Genomic DNA, 18,581 nt, shown 5'->3' on the forward strand with positions numbered 1-18,581 from the left:
CGCTATGGCAACACCTTAAGTTAATTGGGTACCTATGCAGTGTTGGGTAGAATCAAACACCGTTCTCCTACAAGACCATGATTCTGTTTGAAGTAACATACGCTTTGAGAGTGAAATGTGCCAAGTCTTAGTTATCTCATTTAACAAATGTGCTGTACTATATAAAGTAAAAGCATGTGACAATGTCAAGATTTTTTTATTTTATTTACATGACCAATGTTTTGCCTGTTAATAACCATCTGTAATAATCCGTAAGTTCAGTGACAATTGGGATTTACTTAGTTCATCTTTGTACATATCATGAACAATATTTAATGTACTATATGTTTGTCTAATAACTACAAAGTAAAATATAAAATATTTTCAGATAGGATTTACCTTGGAATAAAATAGAATGTACATTATATTTATGGAATTTATGAAATTCAAGATCTATTGTGATAAATTAAGTTTGATCACCTAAGCATACGGCGATTTTACAGTAAGCGTTTTCACTAGCATTTCTAAGAGATCCAAGAAACATAAATATATATATATATATATATATATATATATATATATATATATATATATATATATATATATATATATATATATTAGAATCTATTGTCAGGCCACATATGTGAAGGAAAAAACTTCAAGAATAAATACTAAAAAACACAGTAAAAATCTATATATTACATTTTTATTTTGTCATTTAATCTTGTACAATTTCATCCTTTCTCATGTGTGGCTACAATAAATTCTCTAGAAGGACATATATTAGTTTTGGTGGAAAGAGGAGGATCTCGTGGGACCAAACCTAAACTGGTCCCATCTGGAATGGATGAGGTAAACCTTATCTTGCACCACAACATAACCCCCAACCCCCACTCTCCATTTCCTTTCTGCAACCCAAAACCCCACCTTACAAATGAAAATCCAATTTGTTAAAATCTCTCACAAACCCAGCCTCCTCCTAGATGAATATATTATTAGTCTATAGTGATGTCTCAAGCTAGAGATCCATCCGTAAGCACTCGCACAGATTTCTAGCACTGCTCCTGATTTATGACATACATAACCAACTGAGGAACTTGGCTTACTGCTGAGATCACAAGAGCACTAATATCACCTCTGATATAGCAGGATGCACCAGTAATGAGACGTTTTACCAAAAAAAACTACAAAAAAAAAAAAAAAAAAACATCTAAACGCACTCAAATTGTCATCCATTAAATGCACTATGATACCAGGGTTTATTCTAATGAGTTCAAATGCTTGATCAGAACATGCTTATCATAAATTGACTGCACTGGGCATCTGCAAAAGGAAGCATTAATGCATTGTACAGTACTGCACATAACCTAAAACTATTAAATATGATTCTCTATATGTGCCGTTAATCCATCAACTGCTGGGAGCATGTGTGCACAACTTGTGTGTTCGATAGAAATGCAGTAACGTTAAATACGTAAACTGATTTTTTATATTCAGGAAATACTTTTTCTTATTTTTTTCCCTTAAAAGGTTTTTAATTTTCTATACTGCTGTTTGAAAAAAGGCCATAGGCATATGAAGACTTAAGATGCAAATACCTCTAAGTCCATCTGACGGTTTCCTTTAAAATTAGCATTTTTATCAGGCTCCTATGTGTTGGTTTCTACCTAAGTACCTGTACTTCTTAATGGGCTGACGCTGGGATTTAGCGGGTTTAAAGAGAAAGAATTTGATGAACGTATACTATGTGCGGAGCGCATTCACTGACCGAGGTGGCTTTGAGAGGCTTTTGCAATGGAAATCTTCATATAGATGTAATGGTCATGGCATGCAGAAGTTTAGATAATATACAAGCAAATTAACTGACCGTTCTAATAATCGCCCAATTCCATATGTCCTGTATACTGGACAAATCTGTTTTTCTTGACATATGGCAACAGTTATGCGGTCAGGTCATCTTTTAAGTGCTTACTGGTAATTATAAGAATATTATAATATAATATATTATATGGCACAATATGAAAATGATGCTCCACAACAAATCACTAAATGTTTTAAATGGTTTAAACCTGTTATAGAAAGTGAAAAAGAAGATTTTCTACAAAGAAAGATAAAATTATTTTTATAAGGTGTCCAAATTACACAGTGCCCATGTAAGGACAACTACAACAGGAATAATAAAACCAGTAAGTAAGGCGCCTCAGGAAATAATTACATATTAAATGCATGTTGCTCATTAATATTATTCCCTACTTACGTACTGAAGTGTAAGAGGTAATAAATAATCATCTTTATGTCTTCCAATTAATATTTTTGTATCTAATAAATCTAGTAGTCCAAAATTTTGCATGCAGTAGATACAAAAAATATGCTATGCTTGCTTTACTATTGCTACACTCATAAAATTTTATTTTATCAGAATAATATTAGATTTCACATTCAGCATACTGGGAACTTAATATTATAGTTCCCCTGCTATTTAATATGCAGCATTTAACTTGATTTATTTGTAAAGTTTCATATCTCAGGAGGACTGAGGAAGATAATGATCGATGAATCATCTCTTTAGTAATGGCTGGTCTTATGAATGAGACAATAAGCAGTTAAAAAACAGCATCCATTTGCCTTTTTGAGTCAACTGTAATGCAGCCAGAACACATATTGTCACATATACATTTCAATCTCACTTGCATCATTTCAGCCTGGTCCATATGTTTTGCAGCTACAAGGATGAGTTAACAACAGCAAAAAAAAAATCCTTCTTGATATGATGCAGACGCTTCATCTCTAAGATGGAGGCTGTCTGTATCGCAGCTGGGGGTAAGAGCTGAGGACATCTGAGGAGTAAAGTCTCTCTCAAAATCTACTCCTTCATCCTCACAGATTTCACACTTTAACATATGTGATGCACACAGTTCCTGCTGAGCACATGTGCACTGACGGACATACAACTGAAAGTGTGGATGTGGACTGTATTTTTGTGTATAGGCCAATCAAGAATGTTAATATTGATATAAAGCAGGTTAATCGATAACTTCTCAAGGTAAAATGTTTGACAGAATCACAGCAGAAAAGCTTCCAGCACTAGCAACAACACCTACAGATACCTTCAATCCCAAAAATTTCCAATGAAATTCTGACACAAACAACATATTTTGATAAATGATGTAAGGACCATAGGTTATTTAACAATAATCACAACCATAGGACTTGCCATAAAGCTCAAGAACAAATATCTGAAGATGCCTAACACATCCCATACGTTGATGAAGAAATGTTCTCGTCCTCCTACAGCTGACCATGTCATTTGAGACAATACCATCCATCAATATCTACTGAATTAATGCAGAGAACAATCTTAGTCTAACATGAAATCAAAATTGACCCTATTAACTTCCCTAATACATTTCCTAGTCAGACCGTGCTTGATTCACCACTGCACATTATTCCAAAGAAAAAAATGTCAGTCTTCTCTAACATTTTAAACCACATTTGCCCAATCTCCTGGTTCCGTTCTATTACGTAACGTCCACTTTTCACAATTCAGCCAATTTCAGATTAATAAAATTAAGGATAGATGAACAAAATAAGTCTTGTTCTACATTTTTTCTCATTCAATATCCAGTTTCAAACAGAAATATACATCAAATTCTGATTATATATTGATTTTGACAGCTTTAAAGGTGAACTGTGTCATTTTTTATCATAAATATCTTTCCTTAATACGCATCTTTCAACATTATTTGTCAGAGCACAGCTACATTAGCTCAACCAATGGGGTTTAGGGGTGGGACTGTCTATTTGGCTTCCCAACAGGAGACAGAGAGTGCTCGGGAAACCTGTTAGAAAACAGTTATTTTTCTGTTTGCTGATGCTAGTGGTGCAAAAACTACACTCTTCACCATTAAAGCACAAAGCAGAGTTGGGGTGATGGTCACAATGGTGATGGTGCGAGGAAACAGATCTGTCGTTTCCACAAAACAAACGAGAAGCTTCTACATGATTTCACCTGCGATGAATTTGTGTTCTGCAGATATTCAAATTGTCTCCTCTTGCGGCTCCACCAACTGCCTTCTCTTATGTAACCCACTCTGCTTCCTCAGCCTGCCTGTCTTTATTGGCCGATTTCTCTTTTCCACATTAGCACTTTCACCTCTATTACCAACACTATCATGTGTCTCTGTGACGATTGCCAAAAATGACATTTTCCCCCCTTTTTTACTGCTCAACCTTCTCACTTAGACGAAATTCATTCATATTTACCTCAGAAGCAATAGACTTCACAAATGAAAAACAACCACCAGGCCTTCAAAGATAACTAAAACCTCTTTAATAATCTTGACAGGTAACAGCCTGGCCAGAGGAGGAGAAACCAACAAGATGATCCATGGTATCCTCCTCACATACGAGAAGCTTTAATAGTGTCATTGTCCTATATACCTCTGTTAAACAATTTCCTTCTCATTAATTAAACATACACTCCATCAATAAGCCCTAGGAGTGCTCGTGCCTATCAGGTATTGCATGCGGCGCACAAGAGAAGATATACGCTTGATTTATATCACATTGCTGCATGTCATACATCAAAATGAGAGGGAAATTATCGCAGAAATAGAGAATAAGCGGGAACTGTCACATCTTAAGGGTTCATTTATTTGGTTTACAGCAAATGCTTCCAAGAACGCATGCATAATTCATTATTAAAACAAAAGCGAATGAGTGAAAAACCGCACTGCTTTTGACTGATGCCTCTCCCATCCTCTGAACAGAGGCAGAATTAGTCAGCTCCTTGCTCACGCCTTCCTTCCCTGCGCTTGGTGAAATTTCACCCTCGCTGCCACTGAGATCTCACCCTCCATTTTCTCTGCGTCTCTGCCACTCTCTCTGCATTCTCTCTCCCTGAGAGAGAGCACAAATACCAATAAAAACCTGTGCACTCGCACACACCCCCACATCGTAGACATGCACACACATCGAAGGTACAGAGCATGCATGCGGCTTGTTCTCACACGAGAGCCTGCTTCCTCCATTTTATACATTCAGAGCGACCCTTCCCCCACCCCTGCTGCCACTTACACACACACACACCTCACTTAATTACAGCTTCTGTTCCCTGGATCGGTTTGATATGCTCTGCTCTATGAGGTTAAAATCTAGCTGAAATGGTCATGGACAAGAAGTGTACATTATACTTCATAAGCCCCCTTGCCTCTGGCTGTATCTCAATCAGCAACTAGAAGAACAGACTGGATATGAATAAGAAAATGCACACGGATCCATAAAACACCCACATCTTCATCTCGCAAATCTAGAATAAGAATCCATTACTCATTGGATATTGCATTTGATGATGTGTTTAGCCTGGTCAGCAGCGTTGGCTGGATTCAAGCATCCTTGGATTAAATTGGCGGAACTACATTCACTTGTTGCGTGGTCACAGCGGCCCTGTCAATCCTTGTCAGATGACGGTTTAGATAAGTATGTACGTAGGGGATTGATGAAACCATAAAGCACTGATGGAGCAGTAAATACATGAAGATTAAACTCCTTCTGTGTGAGGATCAATCTTGACTGGCATACTGTAAGATTACCGCACATGCAGTATGAAGGATCAACACTGGATGAATCCCTTAAAAAAAAAAAACATGTATCTTCTAGAAGCTACAGTGGAGCTTGCTGATTCTGCTTAGTTTCGACCTAGCAACCACATACACCAACTGCCTACCGCCTGCTGCCTACTCTCGAAGCCCCCAGCGGCCCAGAAACGGCATTTACCTGGTCGTACCAGTCCCGGTTGGAACAGGTGCACTCGGGCCACCATCCTCCTTGCCCTCCTGAGTTGTTACCATTCACCTTGGGGCCGCCCTTGGATTGGTTCTTGGGGTTGGGACCTCCAGGACCCCCAGCTGACATCATTTTCCCTTTACTTCTCCCCAAAGTGCCCCCTCCACCCATTCCCCCTCCTCCACCCGAGGTTTGGGGCGGTAAGGTCTGGCCGCCCCCATAGCCAGCCGGGTATCCGTAGGGTTCGGGCTGCCAGTCTCCATATGCCGGGGCATCCATCCTGCGCAGGGCGGCCATGCGGGTCACTTCATAGCATTCTGGGCACTTGCAGCAGTGATGATGTTTGTGCATGCTGGCTAGTTCACACGGTGCGGCGCTCTCTGTCTCTTTCTATCTCACTGCTGCTGCTGCTGCCTGCTTAGATCAAATACAGCGCGCAGTGCCACTCGGCTCACGGAACGGTAGCACAAATGGCAGGAATCTTCACGAACCCTGTTATCCTCCTCTTTGTTCCTCCTGATCCAGAAAAAGAGATGAGGAGGTAGCAACAGGGCGATGAAAAATAGAAAAAGCTTGGTAGTCTTCCTCCGGTCGATGCAAAAGGTTTGGAAAAATAATGCTAAAAATAGTGTGTATGATCTCGGAATCAGAGACCAGCCCCGATGGTCGAGTTCTCTTCCTGCTTCTGTTGGTTCACAGTGATATGTATATAAATTCATAGATATATATATTCATTTGTTTATATATGTATATATTTACACACACACGAATACATATAAAAATATCAATATAAACAGACAAGCACAAATACAGTTATATACAGGTATATATGTATACATATATATTTCTATAAATATTGATATGCGTGTGTACAAATATATATATATATATATATATATAAACAATTTCTCTATATATAAATGATATCCGTGATCAGATCTTCCTTTGTATGTCTCTGCTTGCCAGATTTCTTCCTTCTGCGTTTCCTCCTGCCTTGGGAAGCGTTTTCTTGCCTTCTTTCTCTTACTCTTTTCCCAGCCTGCAGAGAGGAGCTGAGCACTGGATTGACTCTCAGCCTGCTTGCCCTAGATGTGGATTATACGAAGGGATGCAAGCAAGCGAAAGAGAGAGGGAGGGAGGAAGGGAGAGAGAGAGAGAGAGAGAGAGAGAGAGAGAGAGAGAGAGAGATGCGTAGCAGCATCCCTCCAGCACCTCAGCCCTGACAGCCACAGCCAATCAACTCACAGCACAGCCATCAGCAGCAGTACCAACACAGGACTGACTGCTTAAGTGACTGCTCTTAAAGGGCCAGCGCACTTGAAAATCAGCCAGCACACAAAACACGAATGGAGATGCAGAGAGCACGTTATTCAGCTCCACGGTTTCACTGTAAGAAAGACTAAAGACCTGACTTGAGGGTTTATACCGGAGACGGGCTACAGTACATAAGGGTCTGACGGTTTTCATTTATTTGTGTATTAAGTTCATTTGTCAATCAACTGTGAGATAAACTAAACCACGCAATTTAAACTAGCTTTGAAAAAATTTAAAATGCTTGATGATGAACTCCAAGAAATAGTGTATACATCAAAGACAGAAGCAGATTAGACTTCAAAGAATAAAATAAATCAAAATAATGATAACATTTGATTATGACATACATTATGATTGCTAGCTGTCTAACAGCTATATTCTGCAAAAATACATTCATATTTTTAACTTGATATAGCCAAATCTGAAAAATTGTGCTCCATATTTTCAAGCACTCATAGTACTTATGAATGGGAAAAAGTGCAACATGCAACATGGCAGAATAAATACTACCCTACAAATAAAAGAGCCAGTCGCCAATTGGTAATGTCAATGCATCATTGCAGCTGCCATTAGAAGCTCTGGTTGCTAGAGAACAGTCAGTGTCCTGAGATGATTGCTTAGGACTGCACATTATAAGCTTTATAATGCTTTTTGAGAATAAGAAACACCATTTATTCAACAGTTCATGTCAGATTTTTTGTTGATTTTAAACATGTTATTTAAATGTGAGTGTGGCAACCATTTTTTGAGATTCAAGTAGACAGGACTTGGTCTTGGATGCCCGAAATAGAGGCGTTGCAAATATGGCCGCTGAGTGAACAGACTTTACTTGAAAGAGACATTGGTTTTCGCTTTTATCTCCTGTTAAGATTTGCTCTGTAGAGTTTTGTTATCTTTTGATGATTTGTTATTCATCTTTAAGGTGCAGTGATTCGGTTATCACTTATAAAAGTAAAAATATTCTCTTTGGCTGATTTAAAATGTTTCATTTCAATGAAATGTTAATAAAAAAAAAAACTTTAAAAAAAAAAAGTTTCTTCAATCGGAATGTGTATTTTTATAGTATAGTAATAAATCCAGAAATTCATTCATCAAATTAACTGCACCATTTTAGAAAGTTGCTTATTGAAAACATTGGTAGCTACAGAATGTTGACTAATGAGTTACACAGTTTCCTGTTATGTTTGTTTCTTTAAATATAGAGGAGATATTACTGAATTTATCGACAGTGGAAATGAAGATCTGCATACCTAAAGGTATTGCCTCAGCATTAAAAAAAAAACATATTAATTTGATTACAAGGTACCCAGGTGACCCAACGTTTGAGGATTTTGAAAGGGTTACTGATATTACACAATAGCTGAATCAAAACCGACGTTGGCCTTTTAGACTGTTATGCCATTTCAAAATGTGCTTGAGTATGAACGATAGTGTTTTCTAATGTGACTATTTGCACGCATGGACATTTGTGTGTGTTTTTCTCTGTTTATGCATGTGTGAATTTGCTTGTTTTTGTGGCTGAGTCAGTTCTAATAGGCACTGCACACTATTCTATTCCAACCCCACCAGGAGGCACAAACAGCAGGCTCAGCCACACTTTATTATATGCAACGGTAACTCACTTCATTACCATGCTATACCATTCCGGCAAACTTTCCGATTTTCAAGAGGAAGGCCAATCAGAGATCAAAATGCCAAAAAGTCAATGGGAAGCATACGGGTGGTGCTTGGTGGCTGAAAAAAGGCAATGCAAGCATATTCATCACAGCACACATGACTGGGCACATGTTGCGACCACCCTGTTCCCTCTGCTTCCCTTGTCTACAGCTTATTCTTCTATAGGATGCAGACTTACAAGGTCTCCATAGAGGAATTTTTAATGTAGCTGGCCAAAGATGAAGAGGAAAGCGGAAGGCAGGGAAGCAGAGCGTGCTTATATGCATGCATTACATGCTTGCATTATGCCATGTGTTTGTGTCGGTAGCTTCCAGAGTGTGAGTGCATGTGGGCGTTTCTAGTACCTCTAGGGGAAAATGCTGCTCCTTAAAGAATTACATAATATCAAATCTTAAAAAAAAACATTCACAGCCAATCAATGGCCAAGCCTGTCAATATTAGCTAGAATGTCAGTACACTCACCACAAAGGATGATCAGAACCTTGAACCACAACTGCTGCCAAAAATGCTTATAGTTTAATGCATGTAAAGGGGCCATGCGTTGCGAGTAACATTTAAGCGACTCTTAAATGTCATCTAAGATGTTCTTGCTACAATAATTAAATCTGCAAATGTAAATCCAGTGCAGAGCTGCGCTATAAATATTATTAGATTTAAAGCTGGTATAGCATGTTTTATTATGGCTGATTTATGCATTTAAAACTGTAGTCATTTCTATCTGCAGCCTTATTCTCTCTTGCAAACGACCACATAATGAGAGAGTGTGTGATGGTAGAGACAGATGAATCCTCCCAGGCTGAATGAAGAACATTACTACAGATGGATGGTTAAAAAAAGAGACAATTTAAGAATGCACCCTCTATCTGCTTGATGATTTGGATTGCTCTTTGACTAAGAATTCAGAGTATTCTTAGTTTAAAATATAGATTTGGACATATTATATATAATTCTATACTGTCTCAGTAAATTGGCACATCTTTCCTGGAGAACGAAATCCATCCTGACCTACTCTTGAGAAATTGGAAGGAAGCCTATTGTTGATTTATGAAATAAATGAGAATGATTGTGAGATGGTTTTACAAAAGGATTCTACTTTATTACACACAGCATATCTCATATCTGACAACCTTATTGTCAGTTTCTGCATTCCCACATTATATAAACCCCCCCAGCTGGCCTCACAACCCCCACATATTCTCTCACATCGAAGGTATCTATAGAAAATTTCTGGAATTTCTGTGCATTCTCATAGCAGCCCATGTGACTGCACTCTTGTCACCTGACAGGATGTATGTCCAAATAAGGCGAGATGAGACACAGGCAGTCTTAAAGGGGCAGTTACATTCTTGAAGGTTTCCTTTGAATGAACCACAGAGAATCGCTGTATGAAACAGGTGCAGACCAGCCTTTGAAAGACAGCGATTATAGTCAGGAGAATTTCCTATTAAATAGGCAACGTAATTATTAATGCATGACATAAATGCAACCACTATAGATTTCGACTGCATGTGCATGGCTATAGAGGCAAGTCATTCACAACCCCCGCTGCAAGAAAGGGTTTTGGGTTCTCACCTAAACGCTTGTAACTCATCGAGTCATTGCTCCTTCACACTGACACAATATACTAAAGTGCCTGTGAAGGCTGTGACTCCTATTAATAGGCCTGGTGACAGAAAACAGCTGCTGCACCAAACACCGCACATCCGACTGACAGCGTAATGATAAGGGAAATGAGAGAAAGAGAGAGAGGAAAAGAAAGAAAGGGAGTATGAGATGCTTGCGAAATGACTGGAGAACTGAGAGGTCTTGAAGAGAAGAGTGGGTCTGATAAGGGCCACGTGCACACTGCAAGGTCCGAGACTGAAAGCTGCATTGAACAAATCCCCTAAATAATCATTCTCTGAGGCTACGTTCACAGAGGCATTGTTTGGGATTGCACAATTAATCACGAAATCGAGATATAGCTTAGTCTGATTATCAAATTGCAAAGGCTGTGATTTAATTAAATAAATATACAGTATGCTCTGCATGTTTTAGAATGAAGCGCAGCACTGTGTTCTTTTACACAGCTCATGATCCAGGGTTTTCAGCATCTCAGAGCGGCCCAGTTCACAGTAAATGCTGCTCCACATGAATGAACTCATCTTTACATGTGCTCTTAGATTAGGCGGGAACCGGCAAACATTGAATATAAAGTTTTAATCACAAAATAAACAACAAAATGAAAGTAAGCGTCGCATAAACGTAAACAAAACAACTTAAGGGTGTACTCACACTAGGCACGGTTGCCTTGAACCAAGCCCGAGTGCGATTGTCCCCCCTCCCCCTCCCCCGCTGGCCTGCATATTGTACTTAACGCTCCAGGCCGGAGCACGCTTACGTCATATACGATGCAACTTTTTGAATGGAAGAAAACATGAAGAAATGCACTTTTGCTAAGATACTTCCTAATATATAGGCTATTTATAATTTATGCCACGCAGCGATTTTCAATAGCACGTATCAGAGGATTATTACGAAGGTAGCTGACGTTAATGGAGGAATTTGCAGTTTTACTCGCAAACTACAATTCCTGTTCATCAATAAGGTGAGAATCAGAGCCGTTATAAACCCAAATACACTCAAATTAATTACATTACTTGATAGGTGTACTATCAAAGCAGTAATAAAGATGTTTGCCGTCGTAATGATGATAGTAGCGCACACAAAACTAGGAACTGTTGCGTGCTCAGGCACGGTTAGCGCTCACACTGCATGCGAACCGCGCTCTGGCCCACCTCTTCCAAGCGGGCCAGGACCGGCTAAACGAACCGCGCCAGGGCACGGAACGGAGCGCTCACACTTGTCAAACACGCTCGGGCGCGGTTCAGAGCACCTAGTGTGAGTACACCCTAAATGTCCCAGGCCCGGTCCTCCCTCTCCCTTCACTGGCATCACTCATCCTTATATCCTTCCGGAGCTCCTCCGTGGGACTTGAGACCGGTGTGGCATGCAGGTGGCGCTCATTAACACTCGCACCACCGGCCTCACTCCGTTCCCAAGGCTCTCTGCCCCACCTGCTTGACACAGTGCATTTGAAAACACAACATGCACCAACCATCTTCCCAAACTTGAACTGAGAAGCGCTTATAAACCTGTTGTCTTCAAAATAGGAACTTTAAGGGCTCTCTGCAGTTTTCCTCCAAAATAAAAGATTATAATTTGTAATTTTACAGTTGCATTATAAACAATTATTATTATATATTTTTTCTGAAATAGCATTTTTTTTTTACAATGAAATATTATTAATTACTCATTTTGTTAAATATTTGTATTTAGTAATAATAATTATTATTACTTTATTATTATTATTATTATTACTTTATGGTCATTGATTTATAATCAAAAACAAAATTGCTCAAATTTTGTAGCCCTGCAAAAAAGCACATAAAACCTGGAGAGTTATTTATTTTACAGTGAAATATTACTGATTTCTTATACTGTTTAATATTTGTATTTAGTAGGGCTGGGCGATATATCGCATGCGATTGTCACGCGCATTTCGTCAGTAAAGCCGGTTCCCTGATTGCCGCTAAATCGCCATCACCTGCTTTCAAATGGAGCGGCATTTAATAGACAGAGCCGTAGATCACTGACAAGCCACACAATATCGCATTCATTATCGAAGGCGATTCATCTGCGATAATGAACGCGATATTGTGTGGCTTGTCAGTGATCTACGGCTCTGTCTATTAAATGCCGCTCCATTTGAAAGCAGGTGATGGCGATTTAGCTGCAATCAGGGAAATGGCTTTACTGACGAAATGCGCATGACAATCGCATGCGATATATCGCCCAGCCCTAGTATTTAGTAATAATTATAATAATTGTTATTACTAAATATTACTAATAATTATTACTAATAATATTATTTTATATATAATTACAAAACTTTGAGCCAAATTGTGCAGCCCTACAAACAAGTACAGTAAACCTGGAGTTTTTTTTTTTTTTTACATTTTAAATCGCAACATTTGTCAGAAACATCGCAATTACATTTTTTTTTTCTGCCAAATCGTGCAGCCCTAGTGACAGACAGTGACTACAGAAAATAAAGATGGCGACATGCATAACACACCTGAAAGTCTTATCACAATTAACACTCATATGTCCAATTGAGCAATTAATTAATTTTACAAATCTTACTCATTTAAATGAACAGTGTGTGGTGTGCGTAACTATATTAGTGCTCTGCTTTTAAATACGTCATAAACAACTTGTTGTTCAGTTTGGATCCCACTACTTTGTTCAGAGTGAATTTGGTCGTAAAATGCGGTTGTCGCTCACCTAAACAAGCTGTATGTGTACAAAACAGGATTAAGCACTCAGAAGACGAGCGACATCTGTATTTAGCTGCATTGTGTACGTGGTGAGGTGTTGTAGGTGTTAAGAAGAGGAATGAGTAAAAGAATCGTGCATGGGCCCAGAGAGCAGGATAAACAGAGAAGAGCAAAATAAAAAGTAAAGTGGGAATGCAACATGAGAAAGATATGACTGGACTGAAAATGACTCTGGGGGAGGGTAACTCAAAAAATGTTTGCTGATGAACAACTGGGAATAAGAAAACATGATCATAGAGAGGGCTCTGAATGCAGAGAGAGGTTCCTTTGTGTTGTGAAATACACATTTTGCATTGTTAATTACGCATTCATCCATCTCAAGCGTTGCATAAACACCCTGTCGGATGCAAAACACACATTTTTGCCATGTTATGTGGCCGAACGCATATGAGAGACGCAGAAAGATGCAACAGAGACAGGAAAACAGCGACAGAGAGAGCAGAAGCGAGAGAGGCAGCCAGTCTGTAGGGATGCAAGTAGGGGGAGGAATTTGGTTTCCATGGCAACATGCGGAAGGCTGAGCTCTAGGTGTCCGTTCCAGCTCTAACTGCGTTGCACTGCACCGGCCCTCGCCTCGCCTCGCTCCCCCATCCTCCCCCACTCGCTTTCCCTCTGCAGCTTTCTCTTCATCCCTCCCTTCCACCTCATACCCCTCCTAATGTGTGGAAGACACGACACCACATTCAGCTCAGCATCAGCCAGCCCTGCTGTCAACAGAACGCTGCTGCCTTGCAGAGAGCCTGCGCTTTGATGTAGACAATGGAGGCTCTCTGTTCTCAACGCAGCAGTCCCACGCTCTTCAGCCACGACCCGAGACCACACCCACACTGCCATCTCCACCTCACGCCCCCATCCCTCGCACTAGATCTCCGCTCATCTGAAACGCCAGTGCCCCGCAGGCACTGTGCCGCCACATGCCGCTGGGGGTGCGGTGATTGGGAGGACATGAGCATGAGAGCTGCCATGATATAGTAGAACCTGATTGTTGCGAGTATTTCTGAAAAACTGTGTGATGACAGCGTCATCATGGCTTATTTCACTGCAGCCTAGACTACAATCTACATATGTTGACACAACTGCACCGCAACCGTCCATATGTATTCACTAATATGAATATGCATCATGAAAAACATCTCGAAATCAGCTTGTGGTCAAAATTTAACCGATGGAAATGTGTTTTATGATTGCATCACAATCATAGGTATTAAATTACACGACACTGAGCACAAAAATAAAGATCTCTATTTGCCATCTTGATATTTTCAGAGGCCCAGACTTTTTTTTTTTTTAAATATGTTAGAGTGAATTTTATTTGATACTTTCATTAAAGTTTTCTTTGTAAAAATAATGTGGTAACACTTCAGTATGGGGAAAAAATCTTATTATCTTGCATATTGGCTGTTTATAAGTATTTATATAATGCAGAAATTAATGCCTTATTCTGCATGACCATATTCTACATTACTTAAAGGGATAGTTCACCCAAAAATGAAAATGTTGTCATCATTTACACACCCTCAAGTTGTTCCAAACCTGTATAAATTTCTTTGTTCTGTTGAAGACAAAAGAAGATATTCTGAAGAATGTTTGTAACCAAAGAGATCTCGCCCCCCACTGACTACCATAGTAGGGGGAAAAAATACTATGGTAGTTAATTGAGGCTGAGAACTGCTTGGTTACAAACATCTTCCAAATATCTTCCTTTGTGTACAACAGAACAAAGAAATTTATACAGGTTCGGAACAACTTGAGGGTGAGTAAATGATGACAGAATTTTCATTTTTGGGTGAACTTTCCCTTTAATATACCCCGTTCCTAAACTTAACCACTACAACAACTACATTACAAATTATTAATAATAATAAACAGCAACTAATGAGTTTAAAAGGCAAAGGTTGTAGTTAATAGTGAATGTGTTCCCCATACTAAAGTGTTACCAATAATGCATTCAATTTTTAATTTGCAATAACATCTGGAAATTATGATATTATAATTTAATGTTATAAATCCAAACACTGGAAAAGGATGGCATATGGTCATTTGTTTATAATTTTCCAGCCCATTCTAACTGATGCAAAACCACTTCTTTTTTTAGTCAGCAAGATAATGTAATCATATTTTCTAAATCAGCAGAATCAGTCACAACAATGTTCAGTAGATCACACAAAACTACATTTTTAAGTTTCCAAGGCATAACAACCCATATTGGTAGGTCGTTCACACAGAACATGTTTTTTTCATTCCACTGTTCTGCTTTTTCATTCATCTAACTTCAGACAAAGTCTAAAAATGCAGCACTCATGCAAAAGACACTGAAAATAGAGATGTGGCAGAAAGGTTAAATATGTCCTTCTAGTCTATGTTTATATAGACAACCGATTAAAAAGCAGCACAGTGCAATGTGTTCCAACAAGCTGAAACTTTCTCACACTGATCCTAGGCCATCAGACCGTCCTAATTGTTAATTGCTGAGCACTGCCTGACACATGAGATGTACTAGACATCAAAGTATAAACAAATCCCTATGCCAGTTTAGACCTCATGCGACATGTTATACGTTATAGATCTATTTTTGTAAAAAGTAGTATTCCTGATTCAGCAGCCACTAACCTTTGGTGCCTCCACATGGGATCGGCTTACTAGTCCAGCCACTCTCTCCACCTTCTGAGAGCTCCTCCTGCTGGTCACACGCACACGTGACACACCCTCTTCACCCGAAGTCTGCAAGTACAAATTACACAGAATCAGTAGATTGCATAGATAGACAAAAAAATACAAATTAAATAAACTGATGTAACCAAATATTCAAGATTAAACACACAATTGTCAATGTGGAGTGACGCATGAAAACAATCATCACTGTTAATAACTTAACAACAGCTCTTGGGCTGTGGAATATTCCAGTTTGGGCACAAATAGTTATTTGTCATGTGAACAGAGAATAGTGCAGACAGGCTAACATCACCATTTGCAAGATGGTTTGGATGGACAGACATCAAAAGAGAAAACAAGTGCCACCAAACATACTGAAACAAACGCACACACTAAAACATAATTTTTGACCACTATCCACAACTATAAAATCTCTCAAAATCTGTCATTATATAGCATTGTAAACCAAAAGATGCTAAAGCAGGGCCAGAACTTGATTAGATTCGTTCCTACCTGTTTATCATAATTTATGCCGCAGTCACAGGCCACAGGCAGCAGAGGGCAGTCTTTGGAAAAGGCCATGACAGCAGATGGAACAAAGACTCTCACTTTCCCTTCCAAAATGGTAACAAACTCAACTCTAGAATGTTCTTTTAGGATCTGTCCTATTCTGACTCTCAATGTGTTCATATAAACACAAACACACAGAGGCATGCAGGTTTGCAGCATTAAGCCAAGCCACACCCAAGTTGATGCAAAAAAAAGCACAAATAAAGTCACATCTAAAAATCATAAAAAAAACTGCTTTCAGGCAACATATAACAAAACACAAAGCAAATTTACCGTTTTTATCATTGCCTTCATTGGACCACCATGAACTGAACTGAGAAATGGTTGCCAACCCCCGGGTTTGCCGTCATATTATCATCAGCTCAGCTACGAGATGGGACACTGCAGCTGAGAACATGCAGGATTGCTGCAGTCTCAAACCCAGAGAGGAACATGGAGGCGCTGCTGGTGTCCAGTGCCATTGAATCACTGCTGACACATGACATACTGCTCGCAATATATACTGGGGCTGGATTATTACAGCTTGATAGACCTGTATATTTAACTAAACATTTTAGCCAATATTCACAGACATGACACTGACACCACATTATGTAACACTGTTATATTACTGACTGTAACTGTAGCTAATATTTAAAAAAAATGAAAGGGAAGACACACTGCCCTTTGCTGTTTAACACAAAGGCTTTGTAATGATTGTGCTGTAAATTATTCCAGGGACTTTTTTTCCTTCCTTCTGCACCAAATCGGGGAATTTGCAGACTCATTTCATTTAACGTCTCTCAGGTGACCGCACGCTTTGAATGCTAATGAAGCCTGAGCTGGACATTCACTCAGAACCAGCCTAGCTCGCTCAGAGAGAACCAGAGAACAGGGCTGCGCCTGGACACACACTCACACTAAGGCCTGTGAAGCTCTCAACCACACATCACATAGTGACCCCTGCAGTATTTTTGTGGAACATGTGTCACAATAGGATGATGCTTCTGGAAACTGCCAGTTGGGGATTTGAAATGGGGTAGATTATACTCACAGAAACTGTCAGAATGTCTACTTTTTATTTGTGTTTTTTCCTCAACCAAAACTGAAAAAATATCAATCATTGCTTGGTTTTTACCTGAGCATCTACCACAACCAATTTAAAGGTGCCCTAGAATCAAAAATTTAATTTACCTTGACATAGTTGAATAACAAGAGTTCAGTACATGGAAAAGACATACATTGAGTTTCAAACTCCATCGCTTATGCAAATCTCATTTGTTTAAAAGACCTCCGAAAAACAGGCGAATCTCAACATAACACCGACTGTTACCTAACAGTCGGGATCATTAATATGTATGACCCCAATATTTGCATAGGGAGCGCACAATTTAAAGGGGCCGCGCGCTGAATCGGTGCATAGTTAATGATGCCTCAAAATAGGCAGTTAATTAAAAAAAATCTATGGGGTATTTTGAGCTGAAACTTCACAGACACATTCAGGGGACACCATAGACTTATATTACATCTTGTAAAAACTGGTTCTAGGGCACCTTTAAAACAATAAAATTAAAATAATAACATATACATATATACACACACATCGGCTACCTTTATTAGGTACACCTGTTCAACTGCTCTTTATCGCAAATATATAATCTGCCAATCACATGGCAGCAACTAAATGCATTTAGGCATGTATACATGGGCATTCCAAGGTAGGAAGGCATCAAGGCAAGTCTGAATCCCACAGCTGCGTCTCATTTTTAAGGCTCTGTCCTCCGGAGATCGCATTTGAAGGCTGCATATGTCATCAGGGTGGTCTGATTTAAGTAAAGTAACCGTTAGATTACAAAATAAAAAAGAACTTACAGTATTTTACACCTCATGAGGAATAAGTCAATTTTATTATGGTTACTTATCTTAAATAAGACATCTTTGATGACATATGCAGCCTTCAAATGCGACCTCTGAAGAATTAAGGTAGCGTTAGCTTCACTTCCTGTCTCTTCAGATACCTTCATTTAATCGATTTTTGAAGGCAGCATAGATGTATCCTTCGCTGCCTTTGATATCCCACAATCCTGTGCTTTCCATTCTGTGACATTTGAGCTAGAAAAATAAAGATGGCGTCTGAAAGTTGCTGTTTCTGGTCAGTTTGTGTGTAAATGTATGTTTTTGACCAACATTTTCCACTTCTGATGTCATTTCTAGTGAGAAATTACTATTGTAGTAATTAAATATTTG

The 18,581-nt window shown here is 39.1% G+C and overlaps 1 protein-coding gene across 14 annotated transcripts in view; it reads right to left on the reverse strand.

The window, feature by feature from the left end:
* Positions 1-18,581, reverse strand: part of dlg3 (discs, large homolog 3 (Drosophila)) — a 106,262-nt gene that overhangs the window by 71,777 nt on the left and 15,904 nt on the right. For 5 of the 14 annotated variants that reach the window (XM_048175854.1, XM_048175860.1, XM_048175864.1 and 2 more), the window contains one exon: positions 15,744-15,854. In XM_048175854.1, coding sequence (XP_048031811.1) covers positions 15,744-15,854 — 111 coding nt within the window. Of the gene's footprint in view, positions 1-5,754; positions 11,018-15,743; positions 15,855-18,581 lie in introns of those variants that run through there. The other 9 variants (XM_048175869.1, XM_048175862.1, XM_048175858.1 and 6 more) reach the window with 8 other exon arrangements.

Source organism: Megalobrama amblycephala, linkage group LG23 (genome assembly GCF_018812025.1).
Source record: "Megalobrama amblycephala isolate DHTTF-2021 linkage group LG23, ASM1881202v1, whole genome shotgun sequence".
Lineage (NCBI taxonomy): Eukaryota > Metazoa > Chordata > Actinopteri > Cypriniformes > Xenocyprididae > Megalobrama > Megalobrama amblycephala.